The sequence below is a fragment of the Lolium rigidum genome, chromosome 3 (assembly GCF_022539505.1).
Source record: "Lolium rigidum isolate FL_2022 chromosome 3, APGP_CSIRO_Lrig_0.1, whole genome shotgun sequence".
Taxonomy (NCBI): Eukaryota; Viridiplantae; Streptophyta; class Magnoliopsida; order Poales; family Poaceae; genus Lolium; species Lolium rigidum.
The window spans coordinates 46027131-46042143 of NC_061510.1; the positions used below are offsets into that span (position 1 = coordinate 46027131).

The following is a 15013-nucleotide window of genomic DNA, read 5'->3' on the forward strand; positions in this document are numbered from 1 at the left end:
CATTTGCAGCCTCTAGCTCCCTCCAGCTAGCTCCCTGAGATCCAAATATCCAAAGAGCTAGCTTGATTTCTAGGTGACTTACTTGCTCCCTGCTTAGTGATTAACAGGCAAGAAGTAGCTGATTTGTAACATACAGCCACCACCTACTCGCCATCTCCTCCAATTCTACACCGCGGCGCTGCAGCGAGATTGTTTACCCTTTGTACGTACGTACGTACCTATACCCTACCACACCTCCCTGGCACTGCCGGGCGCCATGGGGAGTTCGTGCCTCGACCTCTCGCGCGCCCTCGGGGCGCCGAGGCGCCCGGGCATCGCCGTCGCCGGCCGCGCTCACGGCAGAAGCTTGGTCGCATTGTCTTCGTCGTCGTCAAGGAGGCGCGCCGATGGTGGTGTGTCGTGCGGCATCGCGAATGGGTACCTGGGCGGTTTATCAGGTGGCTCACGGCCGCCTTCCCTGCCGGTGCACGGCAAGAGTTCCGCGCCTGGTTCGGCGCCGGTGCCGGATGATGATCACGCTGAAGGCCTCGGGATCGGAGAGTTCCTTGGCGGCAAGAACTTCCTCATCACCGGTGGAACTGGCTTCCTGGCAAAAGGTATCGATCTTTCTAATTTTCTTTGCCTTCACTAGTTCAGTTGATAGCGTAGCAAACCGGTGCTATTTTCCTTGCTTGACTGATTTTCCTTCTAATTTGTTTTGCTGCGTCAGTTCTTATCGAGAAGATCCTGAGGACGAATCCTGACGTGGGCAAGATATACGTGCTGATCAAGGCCAAGGACACCGAGGCAGCATTGCAGAGACTGCAAAACGAGGTATGTTGATTACAGCAAACTGATATCTTGTTTGTTCATCCAGACGATGATATTTTCTATGCTCGGCCGCGACGTTCATGCAGGTAGTGGATACGGAGCTTTTCAAGCGCTTGCAGGAGACCTACGGGAAAGACTACCACGGTTTCATCGCTACCAAGCTGGTTCCCGTGGTGGGCGATGTCAGGGAGGCCAACATCGGCATTGCCCCCGAGCTGGCCGATGAGATCTCTGAACGAGTGGATATCATCGTCAACTCCGCTGCCAACACCACGTTCGACGAGAGGTTCGTCATGCACCCTACGGACCAATGTCATTGATCCAGGCGTTCATGCTTCTTAATTCCCGTTCAAAAAAATGCTTCTTAACTAATTTTCTGAAGACGAACATGCTTTAATCACAACATATCCGACAAACATGTTGTGCTGGATAATTTCAGATACGATGTTGCCATGGACATCAACACGGTGGGTCCATTCCGGATAATGAGCTTCGCGCATCGGTTCCGGAGACTCAAGCTGTTCCTGCAAGTTTCGACAGGTCAGACCGTGATCTTAACAGAATCGTCTCCTGTTGCAAGTGAAACTTAGAATTTTCTATTGAACGTGTATATGTTGTGTTGCATTACATCGCATGCTTGGCAATCGCAGCATATGTGAACGGGCAGAGGCAGGGCGTGGTATTGGAGAAGCCATTTCGGTTGGGTGACACCATAGGGAAGGAGTCAGGCTCCTCGGATTCTTCAGGACAGCACAAGAACGCCGTGCTGGACATCGAGGCGGAGATCAAGCTTGCCTTCGACTCAAGAAGGCACGCCGATGACTCGGCTTCGTTCTCTCAAGAGATGAAGGATTTGGGCCTAGAGAGGTAGCAACTCATCTTTATTGTTATGCTTAATTACTTACTGATCTCTGTCTGAAGGATACAGTGTAATTATGCAACTGCTGGTTGAAAACTTGGTAGGGCAAAGCTCCATGGGTGGCAGGACACGTACGTGTTCACTAAGGCCATGGGGGAGATGGTGATCAACAGTATGAGAGGGGAGATACCCGTGGTGACGATCAGGCCAAGTGTGATAGAGAGCACCTGGAGAGATCCCTTTCCGGGATGGATGGAAGGGAACAGGTACGTGCTTACAGATTGTGCTAAATTCTTTCCAGAGTTCATCAACATTTCAGTTAATTTTTACTGTCTAATTTTCATTGGCGGATTGATGAACTAAGGATGATGGACCCTGTCGTCCTGTACTACGGCAAAGGCCAGCTGAGCGGATTCCTCGCTGATCCAGACGGTGTTCTCGACGTGGTAATTGAGCACATCTGCTTGATCTTCTATCCGCAGTGAAACCATGCAGTTCTTGCAGCTTATGATGTCTTGTGGTGGTGGTCTCATTGGCTAAAGGTTCCGGCGGACATGGTCGTGAACGCGACGCTGGCTTCGATGGCGAAGCATGGGCGGCCGGCCGCGGCGGGTTCGAGAGGAGGAATGCACGTGTACCACGTCGCGTCGTCGACGGTGAACCCGCTGGTGTTCGGCGACCTGAGCCGGTTCCTGTTCCAGCACTTCACGAGGTCGCCCTACAGCGACGCGGCGGGGCAGCCCATCGCCGTGCCTCCCATGCGCCTCTTCGACACCATGGACCAGTTCGCCAGCTACGTCGAGGCGGACACACTGCTGCGGACCGCCAGGGCTGGTGCTGCTTCCGCCAGCGAGCGTCTCTCCCAGCGGTTCCAGGAGCTCTGCGCCAAGTCCATCGAGCAGACCATCCACCTTGGCAGCATCTACCAGCCCTACACATTCTACACCGGCAGGTAGTGAAATCGCCATGTCAAAGCTGGAATCTCTCGATTGCGCCGTGCTCACGCCGGCGATGGATGCAGGTTCGACAACGGCAACACGGAGGGACTAATTGCCGAGATGTCGGCGGAGGAGAAGGCGGCGTTCCACTTCGACGTGCGGAGCATTGACTGGACGGACTACATCACCAACGTGCACATCCCAGGGCTCAGGAAGCACGTCATGAAGGGGAGGGGCGTCACAGCCTCAGCCTCAGCCTCAGCCTCGGCCGCCGCCTCACCGTCCTCCTCCGCTGCGGTGCTCGCCGGCGCCACCACCACGGTGTGAATCCGCCTGGCAGAAGCTGAACAAGGAGATGCGCCGGCGGCGTGTACACTAGACTAGATTATTTGTGCATGACAGGTCACTTGCTGCACGTCAAGTTTCCTGCGTGATCCTTGCCGCTGCAATGACCCTGGAGAAGCCAGCTCGTTCGTATTTGTGGTAACTTAAGGTTTGACGATGTCATTGTGTCAGATTTATAGACAAGCATGTTTGTCCTACACAAAAGAAAATATTTTCTTTTCCTCCATCTTGTATTTCTCATTGTGCACTTGCAGAGACAAAAGCTTGGAGATCAATCTCCATAAAGGTTGCAATATGATTTAACCAACTGTATCTTGGTCATTGACAATACAGATTACAAGCCTAGTAATACAAGCTTAAGCTACATATAGGAGTTCAGTCTTTGCGAATGTAATGACATGCCTCTATGAAATACCCGTGTGAGAAGAGAGGATGTATGATGGCCCTTTTTTCACCTGGAACTCAGGCAGGTGTAGCTGCATGAAGCTTGTTTTCTTCCAAGATAGCAGCCTCTTCTGGATTGACCAATGGGGGTCAAGTTTTACATAGGGCCTTGTTATTGTTTGTTGGCTCATGTGCAGATTTGGATCCAGCAGAATCTCACTGATCGGTGCGCATTATCGCAATACAAGCTGAGAAATGGTGCCGCCAATTAACTCAAAGGAAGTAATCAGGCGTTCTCCGGGTCACATCTGGCTCACCTCGCCTAGGGGCTGGCTCAAACTGAAAACATGATAGGAAACCAGCTTGGTGAGTATTAAGTGATATTTTACAGCACGCAACATGAAAACCATATTTCAGCACACATCAACAGCTTTATTTAATGTTCCGATCAGTTCAAAAGACTGATCTGGATTGCATGTCTACCAGTATGATGCCATGGTATGCATGTAAAAAGGAAGTGGTGAACTATCATCACCTGGATAAACGAGTGGCTGTTGCAGTCATCAACTTCCAGAATGGATGCCATGTTGCCACATCTGTAACAATAGTTCGGAGCACTGAATATGGTAACAACCTTTTGTTCCTGCATATGGGTAGTGAATCATCATAACACATTACTTGCACAACAGCTGATGAAGTATCTAAAATTTCAACCAGCTTACATGAGCCCAGTTATATCCCTCCATAACTAACTGATGAGCCCGAGCTACAAGTTTGAGATTGTTGGTGTGATTGAATTGTTCAGATATGTCCTGTTGAAAAAAAAAATCAATTAATGAACAGATCTAACAAATATCAGCAAACACTGTTTTCGAAAAGTGCTTTATAGTGTACCTGTCCAAAAGTGTAGCCAGCACCACGAGGAGATATGCCCCAACCACATCGATCGTCTGGATCAGACCATAGGAGATCGCACATAGGCCCCTCGTGTGGAACCTCTTGGACACGATCTAAGCTACGCACACTATCAAGATTCTCAATGGACGGAGACAAACCACCATGGAGGCAGAAAATTTCAGATTCCACCTTCAAGAATGTAAATGAAATATCAATATAGCCCATCAACACATCATGTTGAGAGAAATGCAAGGACACCTAACTGGTTCTTCAGAGGGCACTTATTTTATGGTACAGTTAACAATGAGTTTGCCAAACATATAGCATGATAAAAAGGTGGGTATATTATCAGATTATTGATGAACAACTTAAATGTTCCAACTAGTCCTTTCATACATTTGGGAATATCAAAACCTAAGAACACTAGAACAGCATCCTTGTATTAAGCCATACAACTCCCTGATGGCCCACAATCCTAGGCATTTGGCTACATCTGCTGGAGTCATCTAACAGTTAAGGCAATACTCATGCAAGATAGTGATGCACACCTCCATGCGCTATAAAATGAAGAATTTCTGGATTGTCACTCTAATAAGGTGAAGACATTAGCCGTCCATGGATATAGTCTCAGGCTCTCAGCTACCAAATCCAAAATCAGCAAGCACAAAAGATATTTATCATACAGGTACCAGAGAAACTAGACATCCATAAAATTCGACAGAGACAGGGAAAACATATATTAAGGCTGCATGAATCTTAGAAAAAAAAGGCGAATAAAAGAATAAGAAAAAAGGAGCCTGAGATTCGGGGTACACACCAGCGCTGTCAATGGAAAATAATCAAAAAGATCTGTGAATATCTTCCATACACTTGCATTGCCATACCTGGTTAGAAAGCAGAGTGAGAACAGAAATGATATGTTAACCCTCTGTTGCAGACTTCATAGTAGATTTTCATTTTATAATCAACTTTTACAAACTAAGGAGTTTCGTTAGATCATATAAGGAGTTTGTATATAAGAAAAAAACATATAAAATTATTAAAATTTTCTTTAAAGCTTGTGCAGCTACTAAGCTTGGTGATAAGACTACCATCAGAAGGAAAGATCATACAGGTCGGTTGACAAGTCATTCGTATACAATCAACACAAAGTATATACTAGTCTACAAAATGTCTATAAATCGAGAGACCGAAAACACACTTGAATAGATGATGCCAGATAGATGTCACATATATCATCAGTTCAGCGCAAATGGCTACTACATAATAGTATAGGACATGTACCCTAGTTTACAAAATGTCTACAAATCGAGAGACCGAAAATGCACTTGAATAGATGATGCCACATAGATGTCACATATATCATCAGTTCAGCGTAAATGGCTCAACTACATAATAGTATAGGACATGAACCCTAGAGCTAACAGAGAATTAGCATCAAATAAAATAAGAATAGGATAATATCGTCTTAGTACCAAAAACAGGCTAGATCAGGAATAGGATTAAGTTGAACTTTCACTAAAGCATAAAAAAACTCACTTTCGTAAGCATTCATCATAGAATCCATACACCTGTGTGATCTGCAACAATTGTGAAAACAAGACTTTCCGTTTAAGGATATTTTGACAAACAAATTATAACAGGTCTAAATTAGAAAGCATCTGAATTCTAATAAAGCACATTATATATGAAACAGGAAATGTAAAAACAAAATTAGAGAAGTTTGCTCTGAAATGTAATTAATCTGGGACGTGATAAATTTTTGACATAAGCATTGAAAAGATAATATATTGGAGTACCTGTCGACTCTCATGGTTTCCACGAAGGATTGTAATCCGGTGTGGGTGGCGCACCTTCAGTGCTACCAAGAGCTGGACAAGAAATAAATTAAGTACATAACTTGAATCCAAATATACGATTATTAAAAACAACAACTGATTGTTTTTTGCAGGCTGAACGAGAAACAGATGCTACTTCACGAAACATGAGTTAAACTATATATAAGTGCTTATAAAAGAAAACAAGTAGGTTGATTCTTACAGAAACAGTCTCAACAGAGTAGTAGCCACGATCTACATAGTCCCCCATGAACAAATAATTGGTATCTGGACACTGGAAACAACAGGAGCAAAATGTTAGCATTTGAGAATGCAATGTTTAAAACATGGTGTTGATGTAGAGAAGGAAAAAGGATCAGAAAATGCAAGTAGTACCTTGCCGCCAATCCGGAAAAGCTCAACAAGGTCATGGAATTGTCCGTGAATGTCACCGCAAATTGTCACTGGGCTTTTGACTGGCTGCATAACAAAAAAGAAAGCAAAACCTTAAAGCCAATGCTTATCTACCTTTGTACCTTGCCATGGTACATGTAAATACTTTGTAATCATGTTTGTACTAAAGCAGAGTATTGAGTTATTTAAATGGAACTTTGTTTCATATTGTAATACCAAGAGGAACTAACATTTAAGCTGATCAAATGGAATGGAAGGAAGAAGTTAAATTACTAAATCTATTTTGGCATCAGCATTTGATGGAATATGGGTTAAACTGAAAAGCCCTAAAGCTGGAATAACTGAAACATTTGAAGTTCAACTTTTCAGAACAGTCTTGATATATACAGGACCGGAAAATGATAGAGCAGCTAGCTGGAGCAACACCCAATGAAGATGCTGTTGCTCAAATCCGATGCACAAAATCACAGACTATAATAAGATAAAGCAGCCTTTAGAACAAGCTACAGAGATGCCCCTCTGCATGTATAAGTACAAATGAAAGATACCCTGCACAACAGTGAGACGAGAACTGATAGTATGCGGTACCTGAACATTGCTCTCCTCCATCAATATCTCCTTAGCCTTCTCGCATAGCGCTTTGACCTGCACACGGTGGCCGGTAAGGAGACAAGCAGAATATCCGATTCCAGGAATGGTAGAACATAACTCTCCATGTATTCTCTATATGTTTATGTGTACATCAGATATTCCTGTGTTTTGGTCCGCAGCCAGATGTACATGAATGAAATCCTACGGTGATACAGACCATCTTTTTTTGACCATTACAGACCACCTTTTTAGATGGAGAGAGACACACTTGAAACTAAAGATGCCATTTTTAAGGCTAAATTAGGTAAGAAATTTGTGCTCTAAATAGAACGTTACAGCGACCAGCAGAGCTTGCAAAGTTCCATTTTTTATGCTGCTTTGTCGCGACTATCACAAGAGATTTTTTTGCAGATGCTATTACAGGAGATCTAAGCACGAGAGACCAAATCTGAACCGCAGCATCGGAATGATTCAAAAACCACCCATCCCCAGCCAAGAACTACTCGGCATAGCATCCTCTAAGCCACCCAAAAAGACCAGGTACCAAGAAGGGATCAAATAGCGCCCGAATCGGCGGATCAAACAGCGCCCAAATCGGCCGACCGAGCCTGGCACAGAAAACCCTAGAGCTAGAGACGCCCTCCTCGTAAAAGTCGCGACAGATCAAACCCAGCATTCGCCAGATCGCGCGGCGGGAGCACCGCCGGGCGAGCGAGCGAGGAAGCAAGATAAGAAGGGCGGCAACAGCAGTACGGGGACCTCACCTCTTGCTCGGGGAGCGGGCGGCACTGCATGAGCTGCTCGATCTGCGCGTCCAGGCCGCCGCCGCCGCTGCTGTCCACGCTCATGGGCTCCATACCCGCCGGCGCCGCCTCCTCCGAGGGCAGTAGGAAGAGACAGCTGGAGCTGGAGCTCAAGCTCGTCGCCGGCGGAGAGAGGAGAGCGGCCGGTCGGAGCCGCGGAACAGGAGTGAGGAGTGAGAATGGGAGCGGGGGAAGAACTGGACGGGAAGCCCATCCGCCATATGGGCCCAATCTGTCGACCTTGTGGGACCCACGCCGCTCCGCGTCGCAGCTTGCAAGTGGCTGGGAGAAATCGCGCTGAGAGGTCGGCCGGAGCGTGGGTCCTGCCTGTCAGTGTAACAGAGACCTTCAAGGCAGGCTCAACATCAAATTGGAGGCTCCAAGATTTTCAAAAGAGTCCACGTGTGCGGTCCTACTCCAACGTGTACATAAGACTAGTCACAATGGGAAGTATCATACACTAGTATTACGTACACGTAATACTTAGTTATGATACTAACCCCACAATGCATAGTATCATAAGATAAGTATCATAAGTATCATCATATTTAATGTTTTGTAGAATCTCAATGCAAATGTGTGTACATGATGTGTTTGCCATTGAGTTTTCTAGTTTTACGTGCTATGATACGGTATCATATTATGATACCACTCTCATCTCTCACCTCATTAATTGGTGTGCCACATCAGATTTTTGCCAACATAGCATGCATGATACTACTTATGATACTCCCATTGTGGCTAGTCTAAGAGATGAGCATTAGCAATTGGCTTGGCTTTCTCACCGGCTAGTAGGCACAAGTCCATTCTGATAGCACGACAACGTGTAAGTTAATCGAATCCTAGTCACTGGTACACCATGGGCTTCATTCATCCCATAATCAAAATGTCATATACAATCTGGAGCAGACTCATGCCACACAAAACACACAGAAAAACTCGCTAACTTAGAACAGGATTAAGAGCATCTTCTCCTCAAATAAGCGTCAGCAGGATTAAGAGCATCTTCATCGGCAACGCTATGAGATCACGGCATCTGCTCCCTAATTTGGGGAGCGGTTGCGTATACCAGCGACCCTAAAGAATCTCGAAAAGATACTTTTGAACAATCAATCGAAGTAATTTCATTCAAATTTACATAAAATATAATAAAATTTGAAATACAGACTAGATTTAACCCTAATCTACTAGCCGTCGGTTGGGGCACGCGATGGGCTTGCCTCGTCACCGTTCTTCCCCTTTGCTGCCTGCAGCCATGCCCACATCTCCGCCCTTGCTTCGCGCATCCGGTGGTGGAGCATGGCTGCCGGCAACGCTCGAGCTTGTCGGCGGCGCTGCCGCCTCAGCGTCACCAGCCACTGGCGAGACTCCTCGTTATGGGGTGCCTCGCTTGCTCGCGGGCGGCCGCCTCGGTCTGGCACTGAGCGTTGAGCTCAAGCAGTTTCTACCGCTCGGACGCCATGATGAGATGACCCGCCTCCTTCGTGGTCTCCCGCTGGCGCGAGATCTCGACGGTGTGCTTGAAGTTGACGTCGTTGTCGTAATCGAGATGTTCCTCCAGCAACCTCCGGAAGAGCTGCGCGTTGAAGGAGGCTACAATCGCCGCCTTCTCCGGGGTCACCGTGGACCTGCTGCTCCTCGCCCCATTGCGCCACCTCCTCCACCACCTCGGCTTCTGCGTCTGCTATGAACGCCTCGTTCCACTCGTCGCACTAAGAGTCGCCGGAGTCATCGGAGTTGAAGTCCGGTAGCTCGAACTCGGCATCGGGCTGCAGCGGGGCCGCAGGCTCATGCTGCGGTGGTTGTGGCTGCGATGATGGTTGCGGCGTACGGGCGTTCCGGCCTAGCATCGAGTACGTGGTCGCCAGCAGTCGCGACATTGTTCTGGAGAGGAGAGCCTTGGTGCTGGAGAGGAGAGGCTAGTGCGGCGCTGGAGCTAGTCGGTGGTGGCTCTTGATGACTATAAACAACAACGCCAAAAAGAATCTTGATACGTTGGGACTCCAAGTGCAAAGTGTTGTATCAGCAAAGTATTTTCCCCAGAAAGATGACACGAGGGTTTATATCGAACTCTCGGGGAACTGAGAAAGAGTATTATATTCTCTCTTCTTCTAGCAATCCTGCAAGTAAAATAAAAGTCTTGTGTCCCCAAATCCACCGTGTGGTTATCAAGCACAAGATTTTGCGTAAGTAAATTAACACAAATAAAAATAAAGCGAGAAAAACTAGATGAAATAAAGTAACTAAGTAAAAAACTGTAAAAGGGGTTGATTGTTTTTGGTGTTTTGGATTCAAATAAGAAAAGTAAATATTTTTGGATTTTTGGATTAAAATAGTGCTGCAAATAGAAAACAAGATAAAAACAATATAAAGGTTTTTATCATAATAAAAAGTGGACCAGGGTTCATAGGCTCACTTGACTATTCTCTCTTTTAAGTTATAGTGGACAAATAGTAATTCGTCAATGAGATATGAGGATGCAGAACAATAATATGAGCAAGATAAGCATTCATATGGGCATCACGTCCTAACATAGAGATGATGCAACACATTTCTCTTATACTCCACAAGAAAGGGAAACTTCATGCAATCTTGTATTAAGAATTAACACAGTATAGTCATAAGTACTTTGACATTATGTTTGAATATCAAATATGCTACCTTGACCAAACAAGATCATCACTTTTGTCACGTGACGAACATAGCACATGCATTCACTTTATCCGTAGTGAGGTAAGAAAAGAAAAGGCAAAACCATAACAGATCATGAATTTCTTGTCACTATTCAATCACTAAAACCATGCTATTCCATCTAATACACACATCACCCACACACGCTATTGCATAGATGTTGGATCAGAACAAGGACGGGGTACATAATATGCATCTATCAGTACATCTTACATATAATACGATCAGATCTCATAGCACAATATCATAGAATAAGAATCCACCACATAGGTATTACAAATGTGGCTATAATCATGTGAGGCAGCTCATATGGCACTAAAAACTATGAAGAACATGAGAGAAATAGATCAAGCTACTGCCACAAACCCGTAGTACAAAGGTGATTCCTCTGGCGGTGATTTCGATGGAGTTTCCCCCTCCAATTTTCTCTGTTGCAGCCTAAGTTTTCGTGTTTCTGTCTTTCTGCGGCAGTCTCCTCCCGAGAACTCTTTGGGGCCATATATATAGTGATTTTTAGGTCAAAATACGTCGGTGGGCGAAAAGATCACGCGATTTGGACGATCGGCGACTGAAAGAGAGTAGGTGGCGCACCCTACTCTTTTGGGCCTTAGGCCCTTCCAAGTGAGCTTCCAGATCTCAGGGTGCTTCTCCCGAAAAAAAAATGATGCTCCAAAAATTCCAGTTCAATTTGATTTCGTATAGGTCTCTGAAAGTGAAAAATACACAAAACAGGGAATTCCTGTTCTGTAGAGTTATAAATCAAATAAAGGGGATCATTGGTAAATCCCCATAAATCATTGTAAAACATGGTATTATCATCATATATGTTGCAAATGTGTGAGAATTCAATATGATAAAAAAAAGTTTATGTATGCATTTTTCATGCATCAAATACCACCCATAATAAGTTTGCGGGAATCTCTAACCCTCATTATGTGCTATTCCGTGAATACTATGGAGATGTTTATGCAAAATATGTTGGCCCATATGATGGTTATGTTTAATCTTCTATTTGGGTCCCTAAGACCCTTGTTACTAACAAAAGAGGTGAGCCTAACTTACTTGGTTATTGAAGTGGATGTACAACCCAGCCACCCACGTTCAAGTCTCTAGTGACGCAGAAATTGGGACCTAAAACAAAGACTTGATCTTTTGTAGGACTATGCTGTCGGAGGGTCAAAATGGGTGCTTGATACCAGAGGCACAAGTCATATGACCGGTGGCAAGAACATCGTGATGGATTTGAGGCCTAATGTGAACGAGGTAACCTTTACCTTCGGCGACAACTCTAAATCCAAGGTATTAGGTGATGGCGTGTAAGACACACATCCGTTGGGAACCCCAAGAGGAAGATGTGATGCGTACAGCAGCAAGTTTTCCCTCAGTAAGAAACCAAGGTTATCGAACCAGTAGGAGTCAAGGAACACGTGAAGGTTGTTGGTGGCGGAGTGTAGTGCGGCGCAACACCGGGATTCCGGTGCCAACGTGGAACCTCGCACAACACAATCAAAGTACTTTGCCCCAACGTAACGAGTGAGGTTGTCAATCTCACTCGGCTTGCCGTAAACAAAGGATTAGATGTATAGTGTGGAAGATGATGTTTGTTTACGAAGAACAAGTAAAGAACAAGTATTGCGTAGATTGTATTTCGTATGTAAAAGAATGGACCGGGGTCCACGGTTCACTAGTGGTGTCTCTCCAGATAAGAAATAGCATGTTGGGTGAACAAATTACTGATTGGGCAATTGACAAATAAAGAAGGCATAACAATGCACATACATATATCATGATGAGTACTATGAGATTTAATCGGGGCATTACGACAAACTACATAGACCGCTATCAGCCATGCATCTATGCCTAAAAAGTCCACCTTCGGGTTATCATCCGAACCCCTTCCAGTATTAAGTTGCAAACACAGACAATTGCATTAAGTATGGTGTGTAATGTAATCAACACAAATATCCTTAGACAAAGCATCGATGTTTTATCCCTAGTGGCAACAACACATCCACAACCTTAGAACTTTCTGTCACTGTCCCAGATTCAATGGAGGCATGAACCCACTATCGAGCATAAATACTACCTCTTGGAGTCACAAGTATCAACTTGCCCAGAGCCTCTACTAGCAACGGAGAGCATGCAAGAACATAAACAACATATATGATAGATTGATAATCAACTTGACATAGTATTCAATATTCATCGGATCCCAACAAACACAACATGTAGCATTACAAATAGATGATCTTGATCATGATAGGCAGCTCACAAGATCTCACATGATAGCACAATGAGGAGAAGACAACCATCTAGCTACTGCTATGGACCCATAGTCCAGGGGTGAACTACTTACACATCGATCCGGAGGCGATCATGACGATGAAGAGTCCTCCGGGAGATGATTCCCCTCTCCGGCAGGGGTGCGGGAGGCGATCTCTCCGAATCCCCGAGATGGGATTGGCGGCGGCGTCTCTGGAAGGTTTTCCGTATCGTGGCTCTCGGTACTGGGGTTTTCGCGACGAAGGCTTTAAGTAGGCGGAAGGGCGGAGTCGGAGGAGGCACGAGGGCCCCACACGCTAGGGCGGCGCGGGCCCCCCTTAGGCCGCGCGGCCCTAGTGTGGCGGCGCCCCGTGGCCCCACTTCGTTTCTCCCTCGGTCTTCTGCAAGCTTCGTGGAAAAATAAGACCCTGGGCGTTGATTTCGTCCAATTCCGAGGATATTTCCTTTGTAGGATTTCTGAAACCAAAAACAGCAGAAAACACCAACTGACTCTTCGGCATCTCGTCAATAGATTAGTGCCGGAAAATGCATAATAATGACATAAAATGTGTATAAAACATGTGAGTATCATCATAAAAGTAGCATGGAACATAAGAAATTATAGATACGTTTGAGACGTATCAAGCATCCCCAAGCTTCGTTCCTACTCGCCCTCGAGTAGGTAAACGATAACAAGGATAATTTCTGAAGTGACATGCTATCATAATCTTGATCAATACTATTGTAAAGCATATGAGATGAATGCAGCGATTCGAAGCAATGGTGAAGATAATGAGTAAACAAATGAATCATATAGCAAAGACTTTTCATGAATAATACTTTCAAGACAAGCATCAATAAGACTTGCATAAGAGTTACTCATAAAGCAATAGATTCTTAGTAGAAAGCTTTGAAGCAACACAAAGGAAGATATAAGTTTCAGCAATTGCTTTCAACTTCAACATATTTATCTCATGGATAATTGTCAACACAAAGTAATATAACAAGTGCAATAGGTAAACATGTAAGAATCAATGCACGCAGTTGATACAAGTGTTTGCTTCTAAGATAGAAGGAAGTAGGTAAACTAACTCAACAATAAAGTAAAAGATTGGCCCTTCGCAGAGGAAGCATGGATTACTATTTTTGTGCTAGAGCTTTTCATTTTGAAAACATAGAAACAATTTTGTCAACGGTAGTAATAAATCATATGTGTTATGTATAAGATATCCTATAAGTTGCAAGCCTCATGCATAGTATACCAATAGTGCTTGCACCTTGTCCTAATTAGCTTGGATTAACATGGATTATCATTGCATAGCATATGTTTCAACCAAGTGTCACAAAGGGGTACCTCTATGCCGCACTGTACAAAGGTCTAAGGAGAAAGCTCGCATTGGATTTCTCGCTTTTGATTATTCTCAACTTAGACATCCATAACGGGACAACATAGACAACGGATAATGGACTCCTCTTTTAATGCATAAGCATTCAACAACAGATAATATTCTCATAAGAGATTGAGGATTAATTGTCCAAGCTGAAACTTCCACCATGATTCATGGCTTTAGTTAGCGGCCCAATGTTCTTCTCTAACAATATGCATACTCAAACCATTTGATCATGAAAATCGCCCTTACTTCAGACAAGACGAACATGCATAGCAACTCACATGATATTCAACAAAGGTGTAATAGTTGATGGCGTCCCCAGAAACATGGTTACCGCTCAACAAGCAACTTATTAAGAAATAAGACACATAAGTACATATTCTTCACCACAATAGTTTTTAAGGCTATTTTTCCCATGAGCTATATATTGCAAAGACAAAGAATAGAATTTTAAAGGTAGCACTCAAGTAATGTACTTTGGAATGGCAGAGAAATACCATGTAGTAGGTAGGTATGGTGGACACAAATGGCATAGTATTTGGCTCAAGGATTTGGATGCACGAGAAGAATTCCTCTCAATACAAGGCTAGGCTAGCAAGGTTGTTTGAAGCAAACTCAAGTATAAAACGGTGCATCAAAGCTTACATATGAACATATTGTAAGTATTATAAGACTTTACATCGTCTCCTTGTTGTTCAAACACCTTAACCAGAAAATATCTAGACTCTAGAGACCAATCATGCAAACCAAATTTTAACAAGCTCTATGTAGTTCTTCACTAATAGGTGCAAAGTACATGATTCAAGAGATT

The 15013-nt window shown here is 44.5% G+C and overlaps 2 protein-coding genes across 2 annotated transcripts; one reads left to right on the plus strand and one right to left on the minus strand.

The window, feature by feature from the left end:
- The first annotated feature begins 256 nt into the window (after positions 1-256).
- Positions 257-2934, plus strand: LOC124694766 (fatty acyl-CoA reductase 2, chloroplastic-like). Its single transcript, XM_047227718.1, has 9 exons — positions 257-596; positions 710-813; positions 897-1096; positions 1250-1350; positions 1461-1677; positions 1774-1935; positions 2034-2115; positions 2212-2621; positions 2691-2934. Exons 1-9 carry the CDS (start codon positions 257-259, stop codon positions 2932-2934), a joined length of 1860 nt encoding a protein of 619 aa, XP_047083674.1.
- A 277-nt stretch (positions 2935-3211) lies between these two features.
- LOC124701530 (serine/threonine-protein phosphatase PP2A-4 catalytic subunit-like) lies at positions 3212-8036 on the minus strand. The gene is made up of 11 exons (XM_047233609.1): positions 7820-8036; positions 7053-7109; positions 6447-6530; positions 6274-6345; positions 6033-6104; positions 5773-5813; positions 5051-5117; positions 4231-4422; positions 4059-4148; positions 3872-3979; positions 3212-3675 (listed from the first exon to the last, which is right to left on the minus strand). The coding sequence occupies exons 1-11, from the start codon at positions 7910-7912 to the stop codon at positions 3610-3612; spliced, it is 942 nt and encodes a 313-aa protein (XP_047089565.1). The 5' UTR covers positions 7913-8036; the 3' UTR covers positions 3212-3609.
- Positions 8037-15013: the final 6977 nt, after the last annotated feature.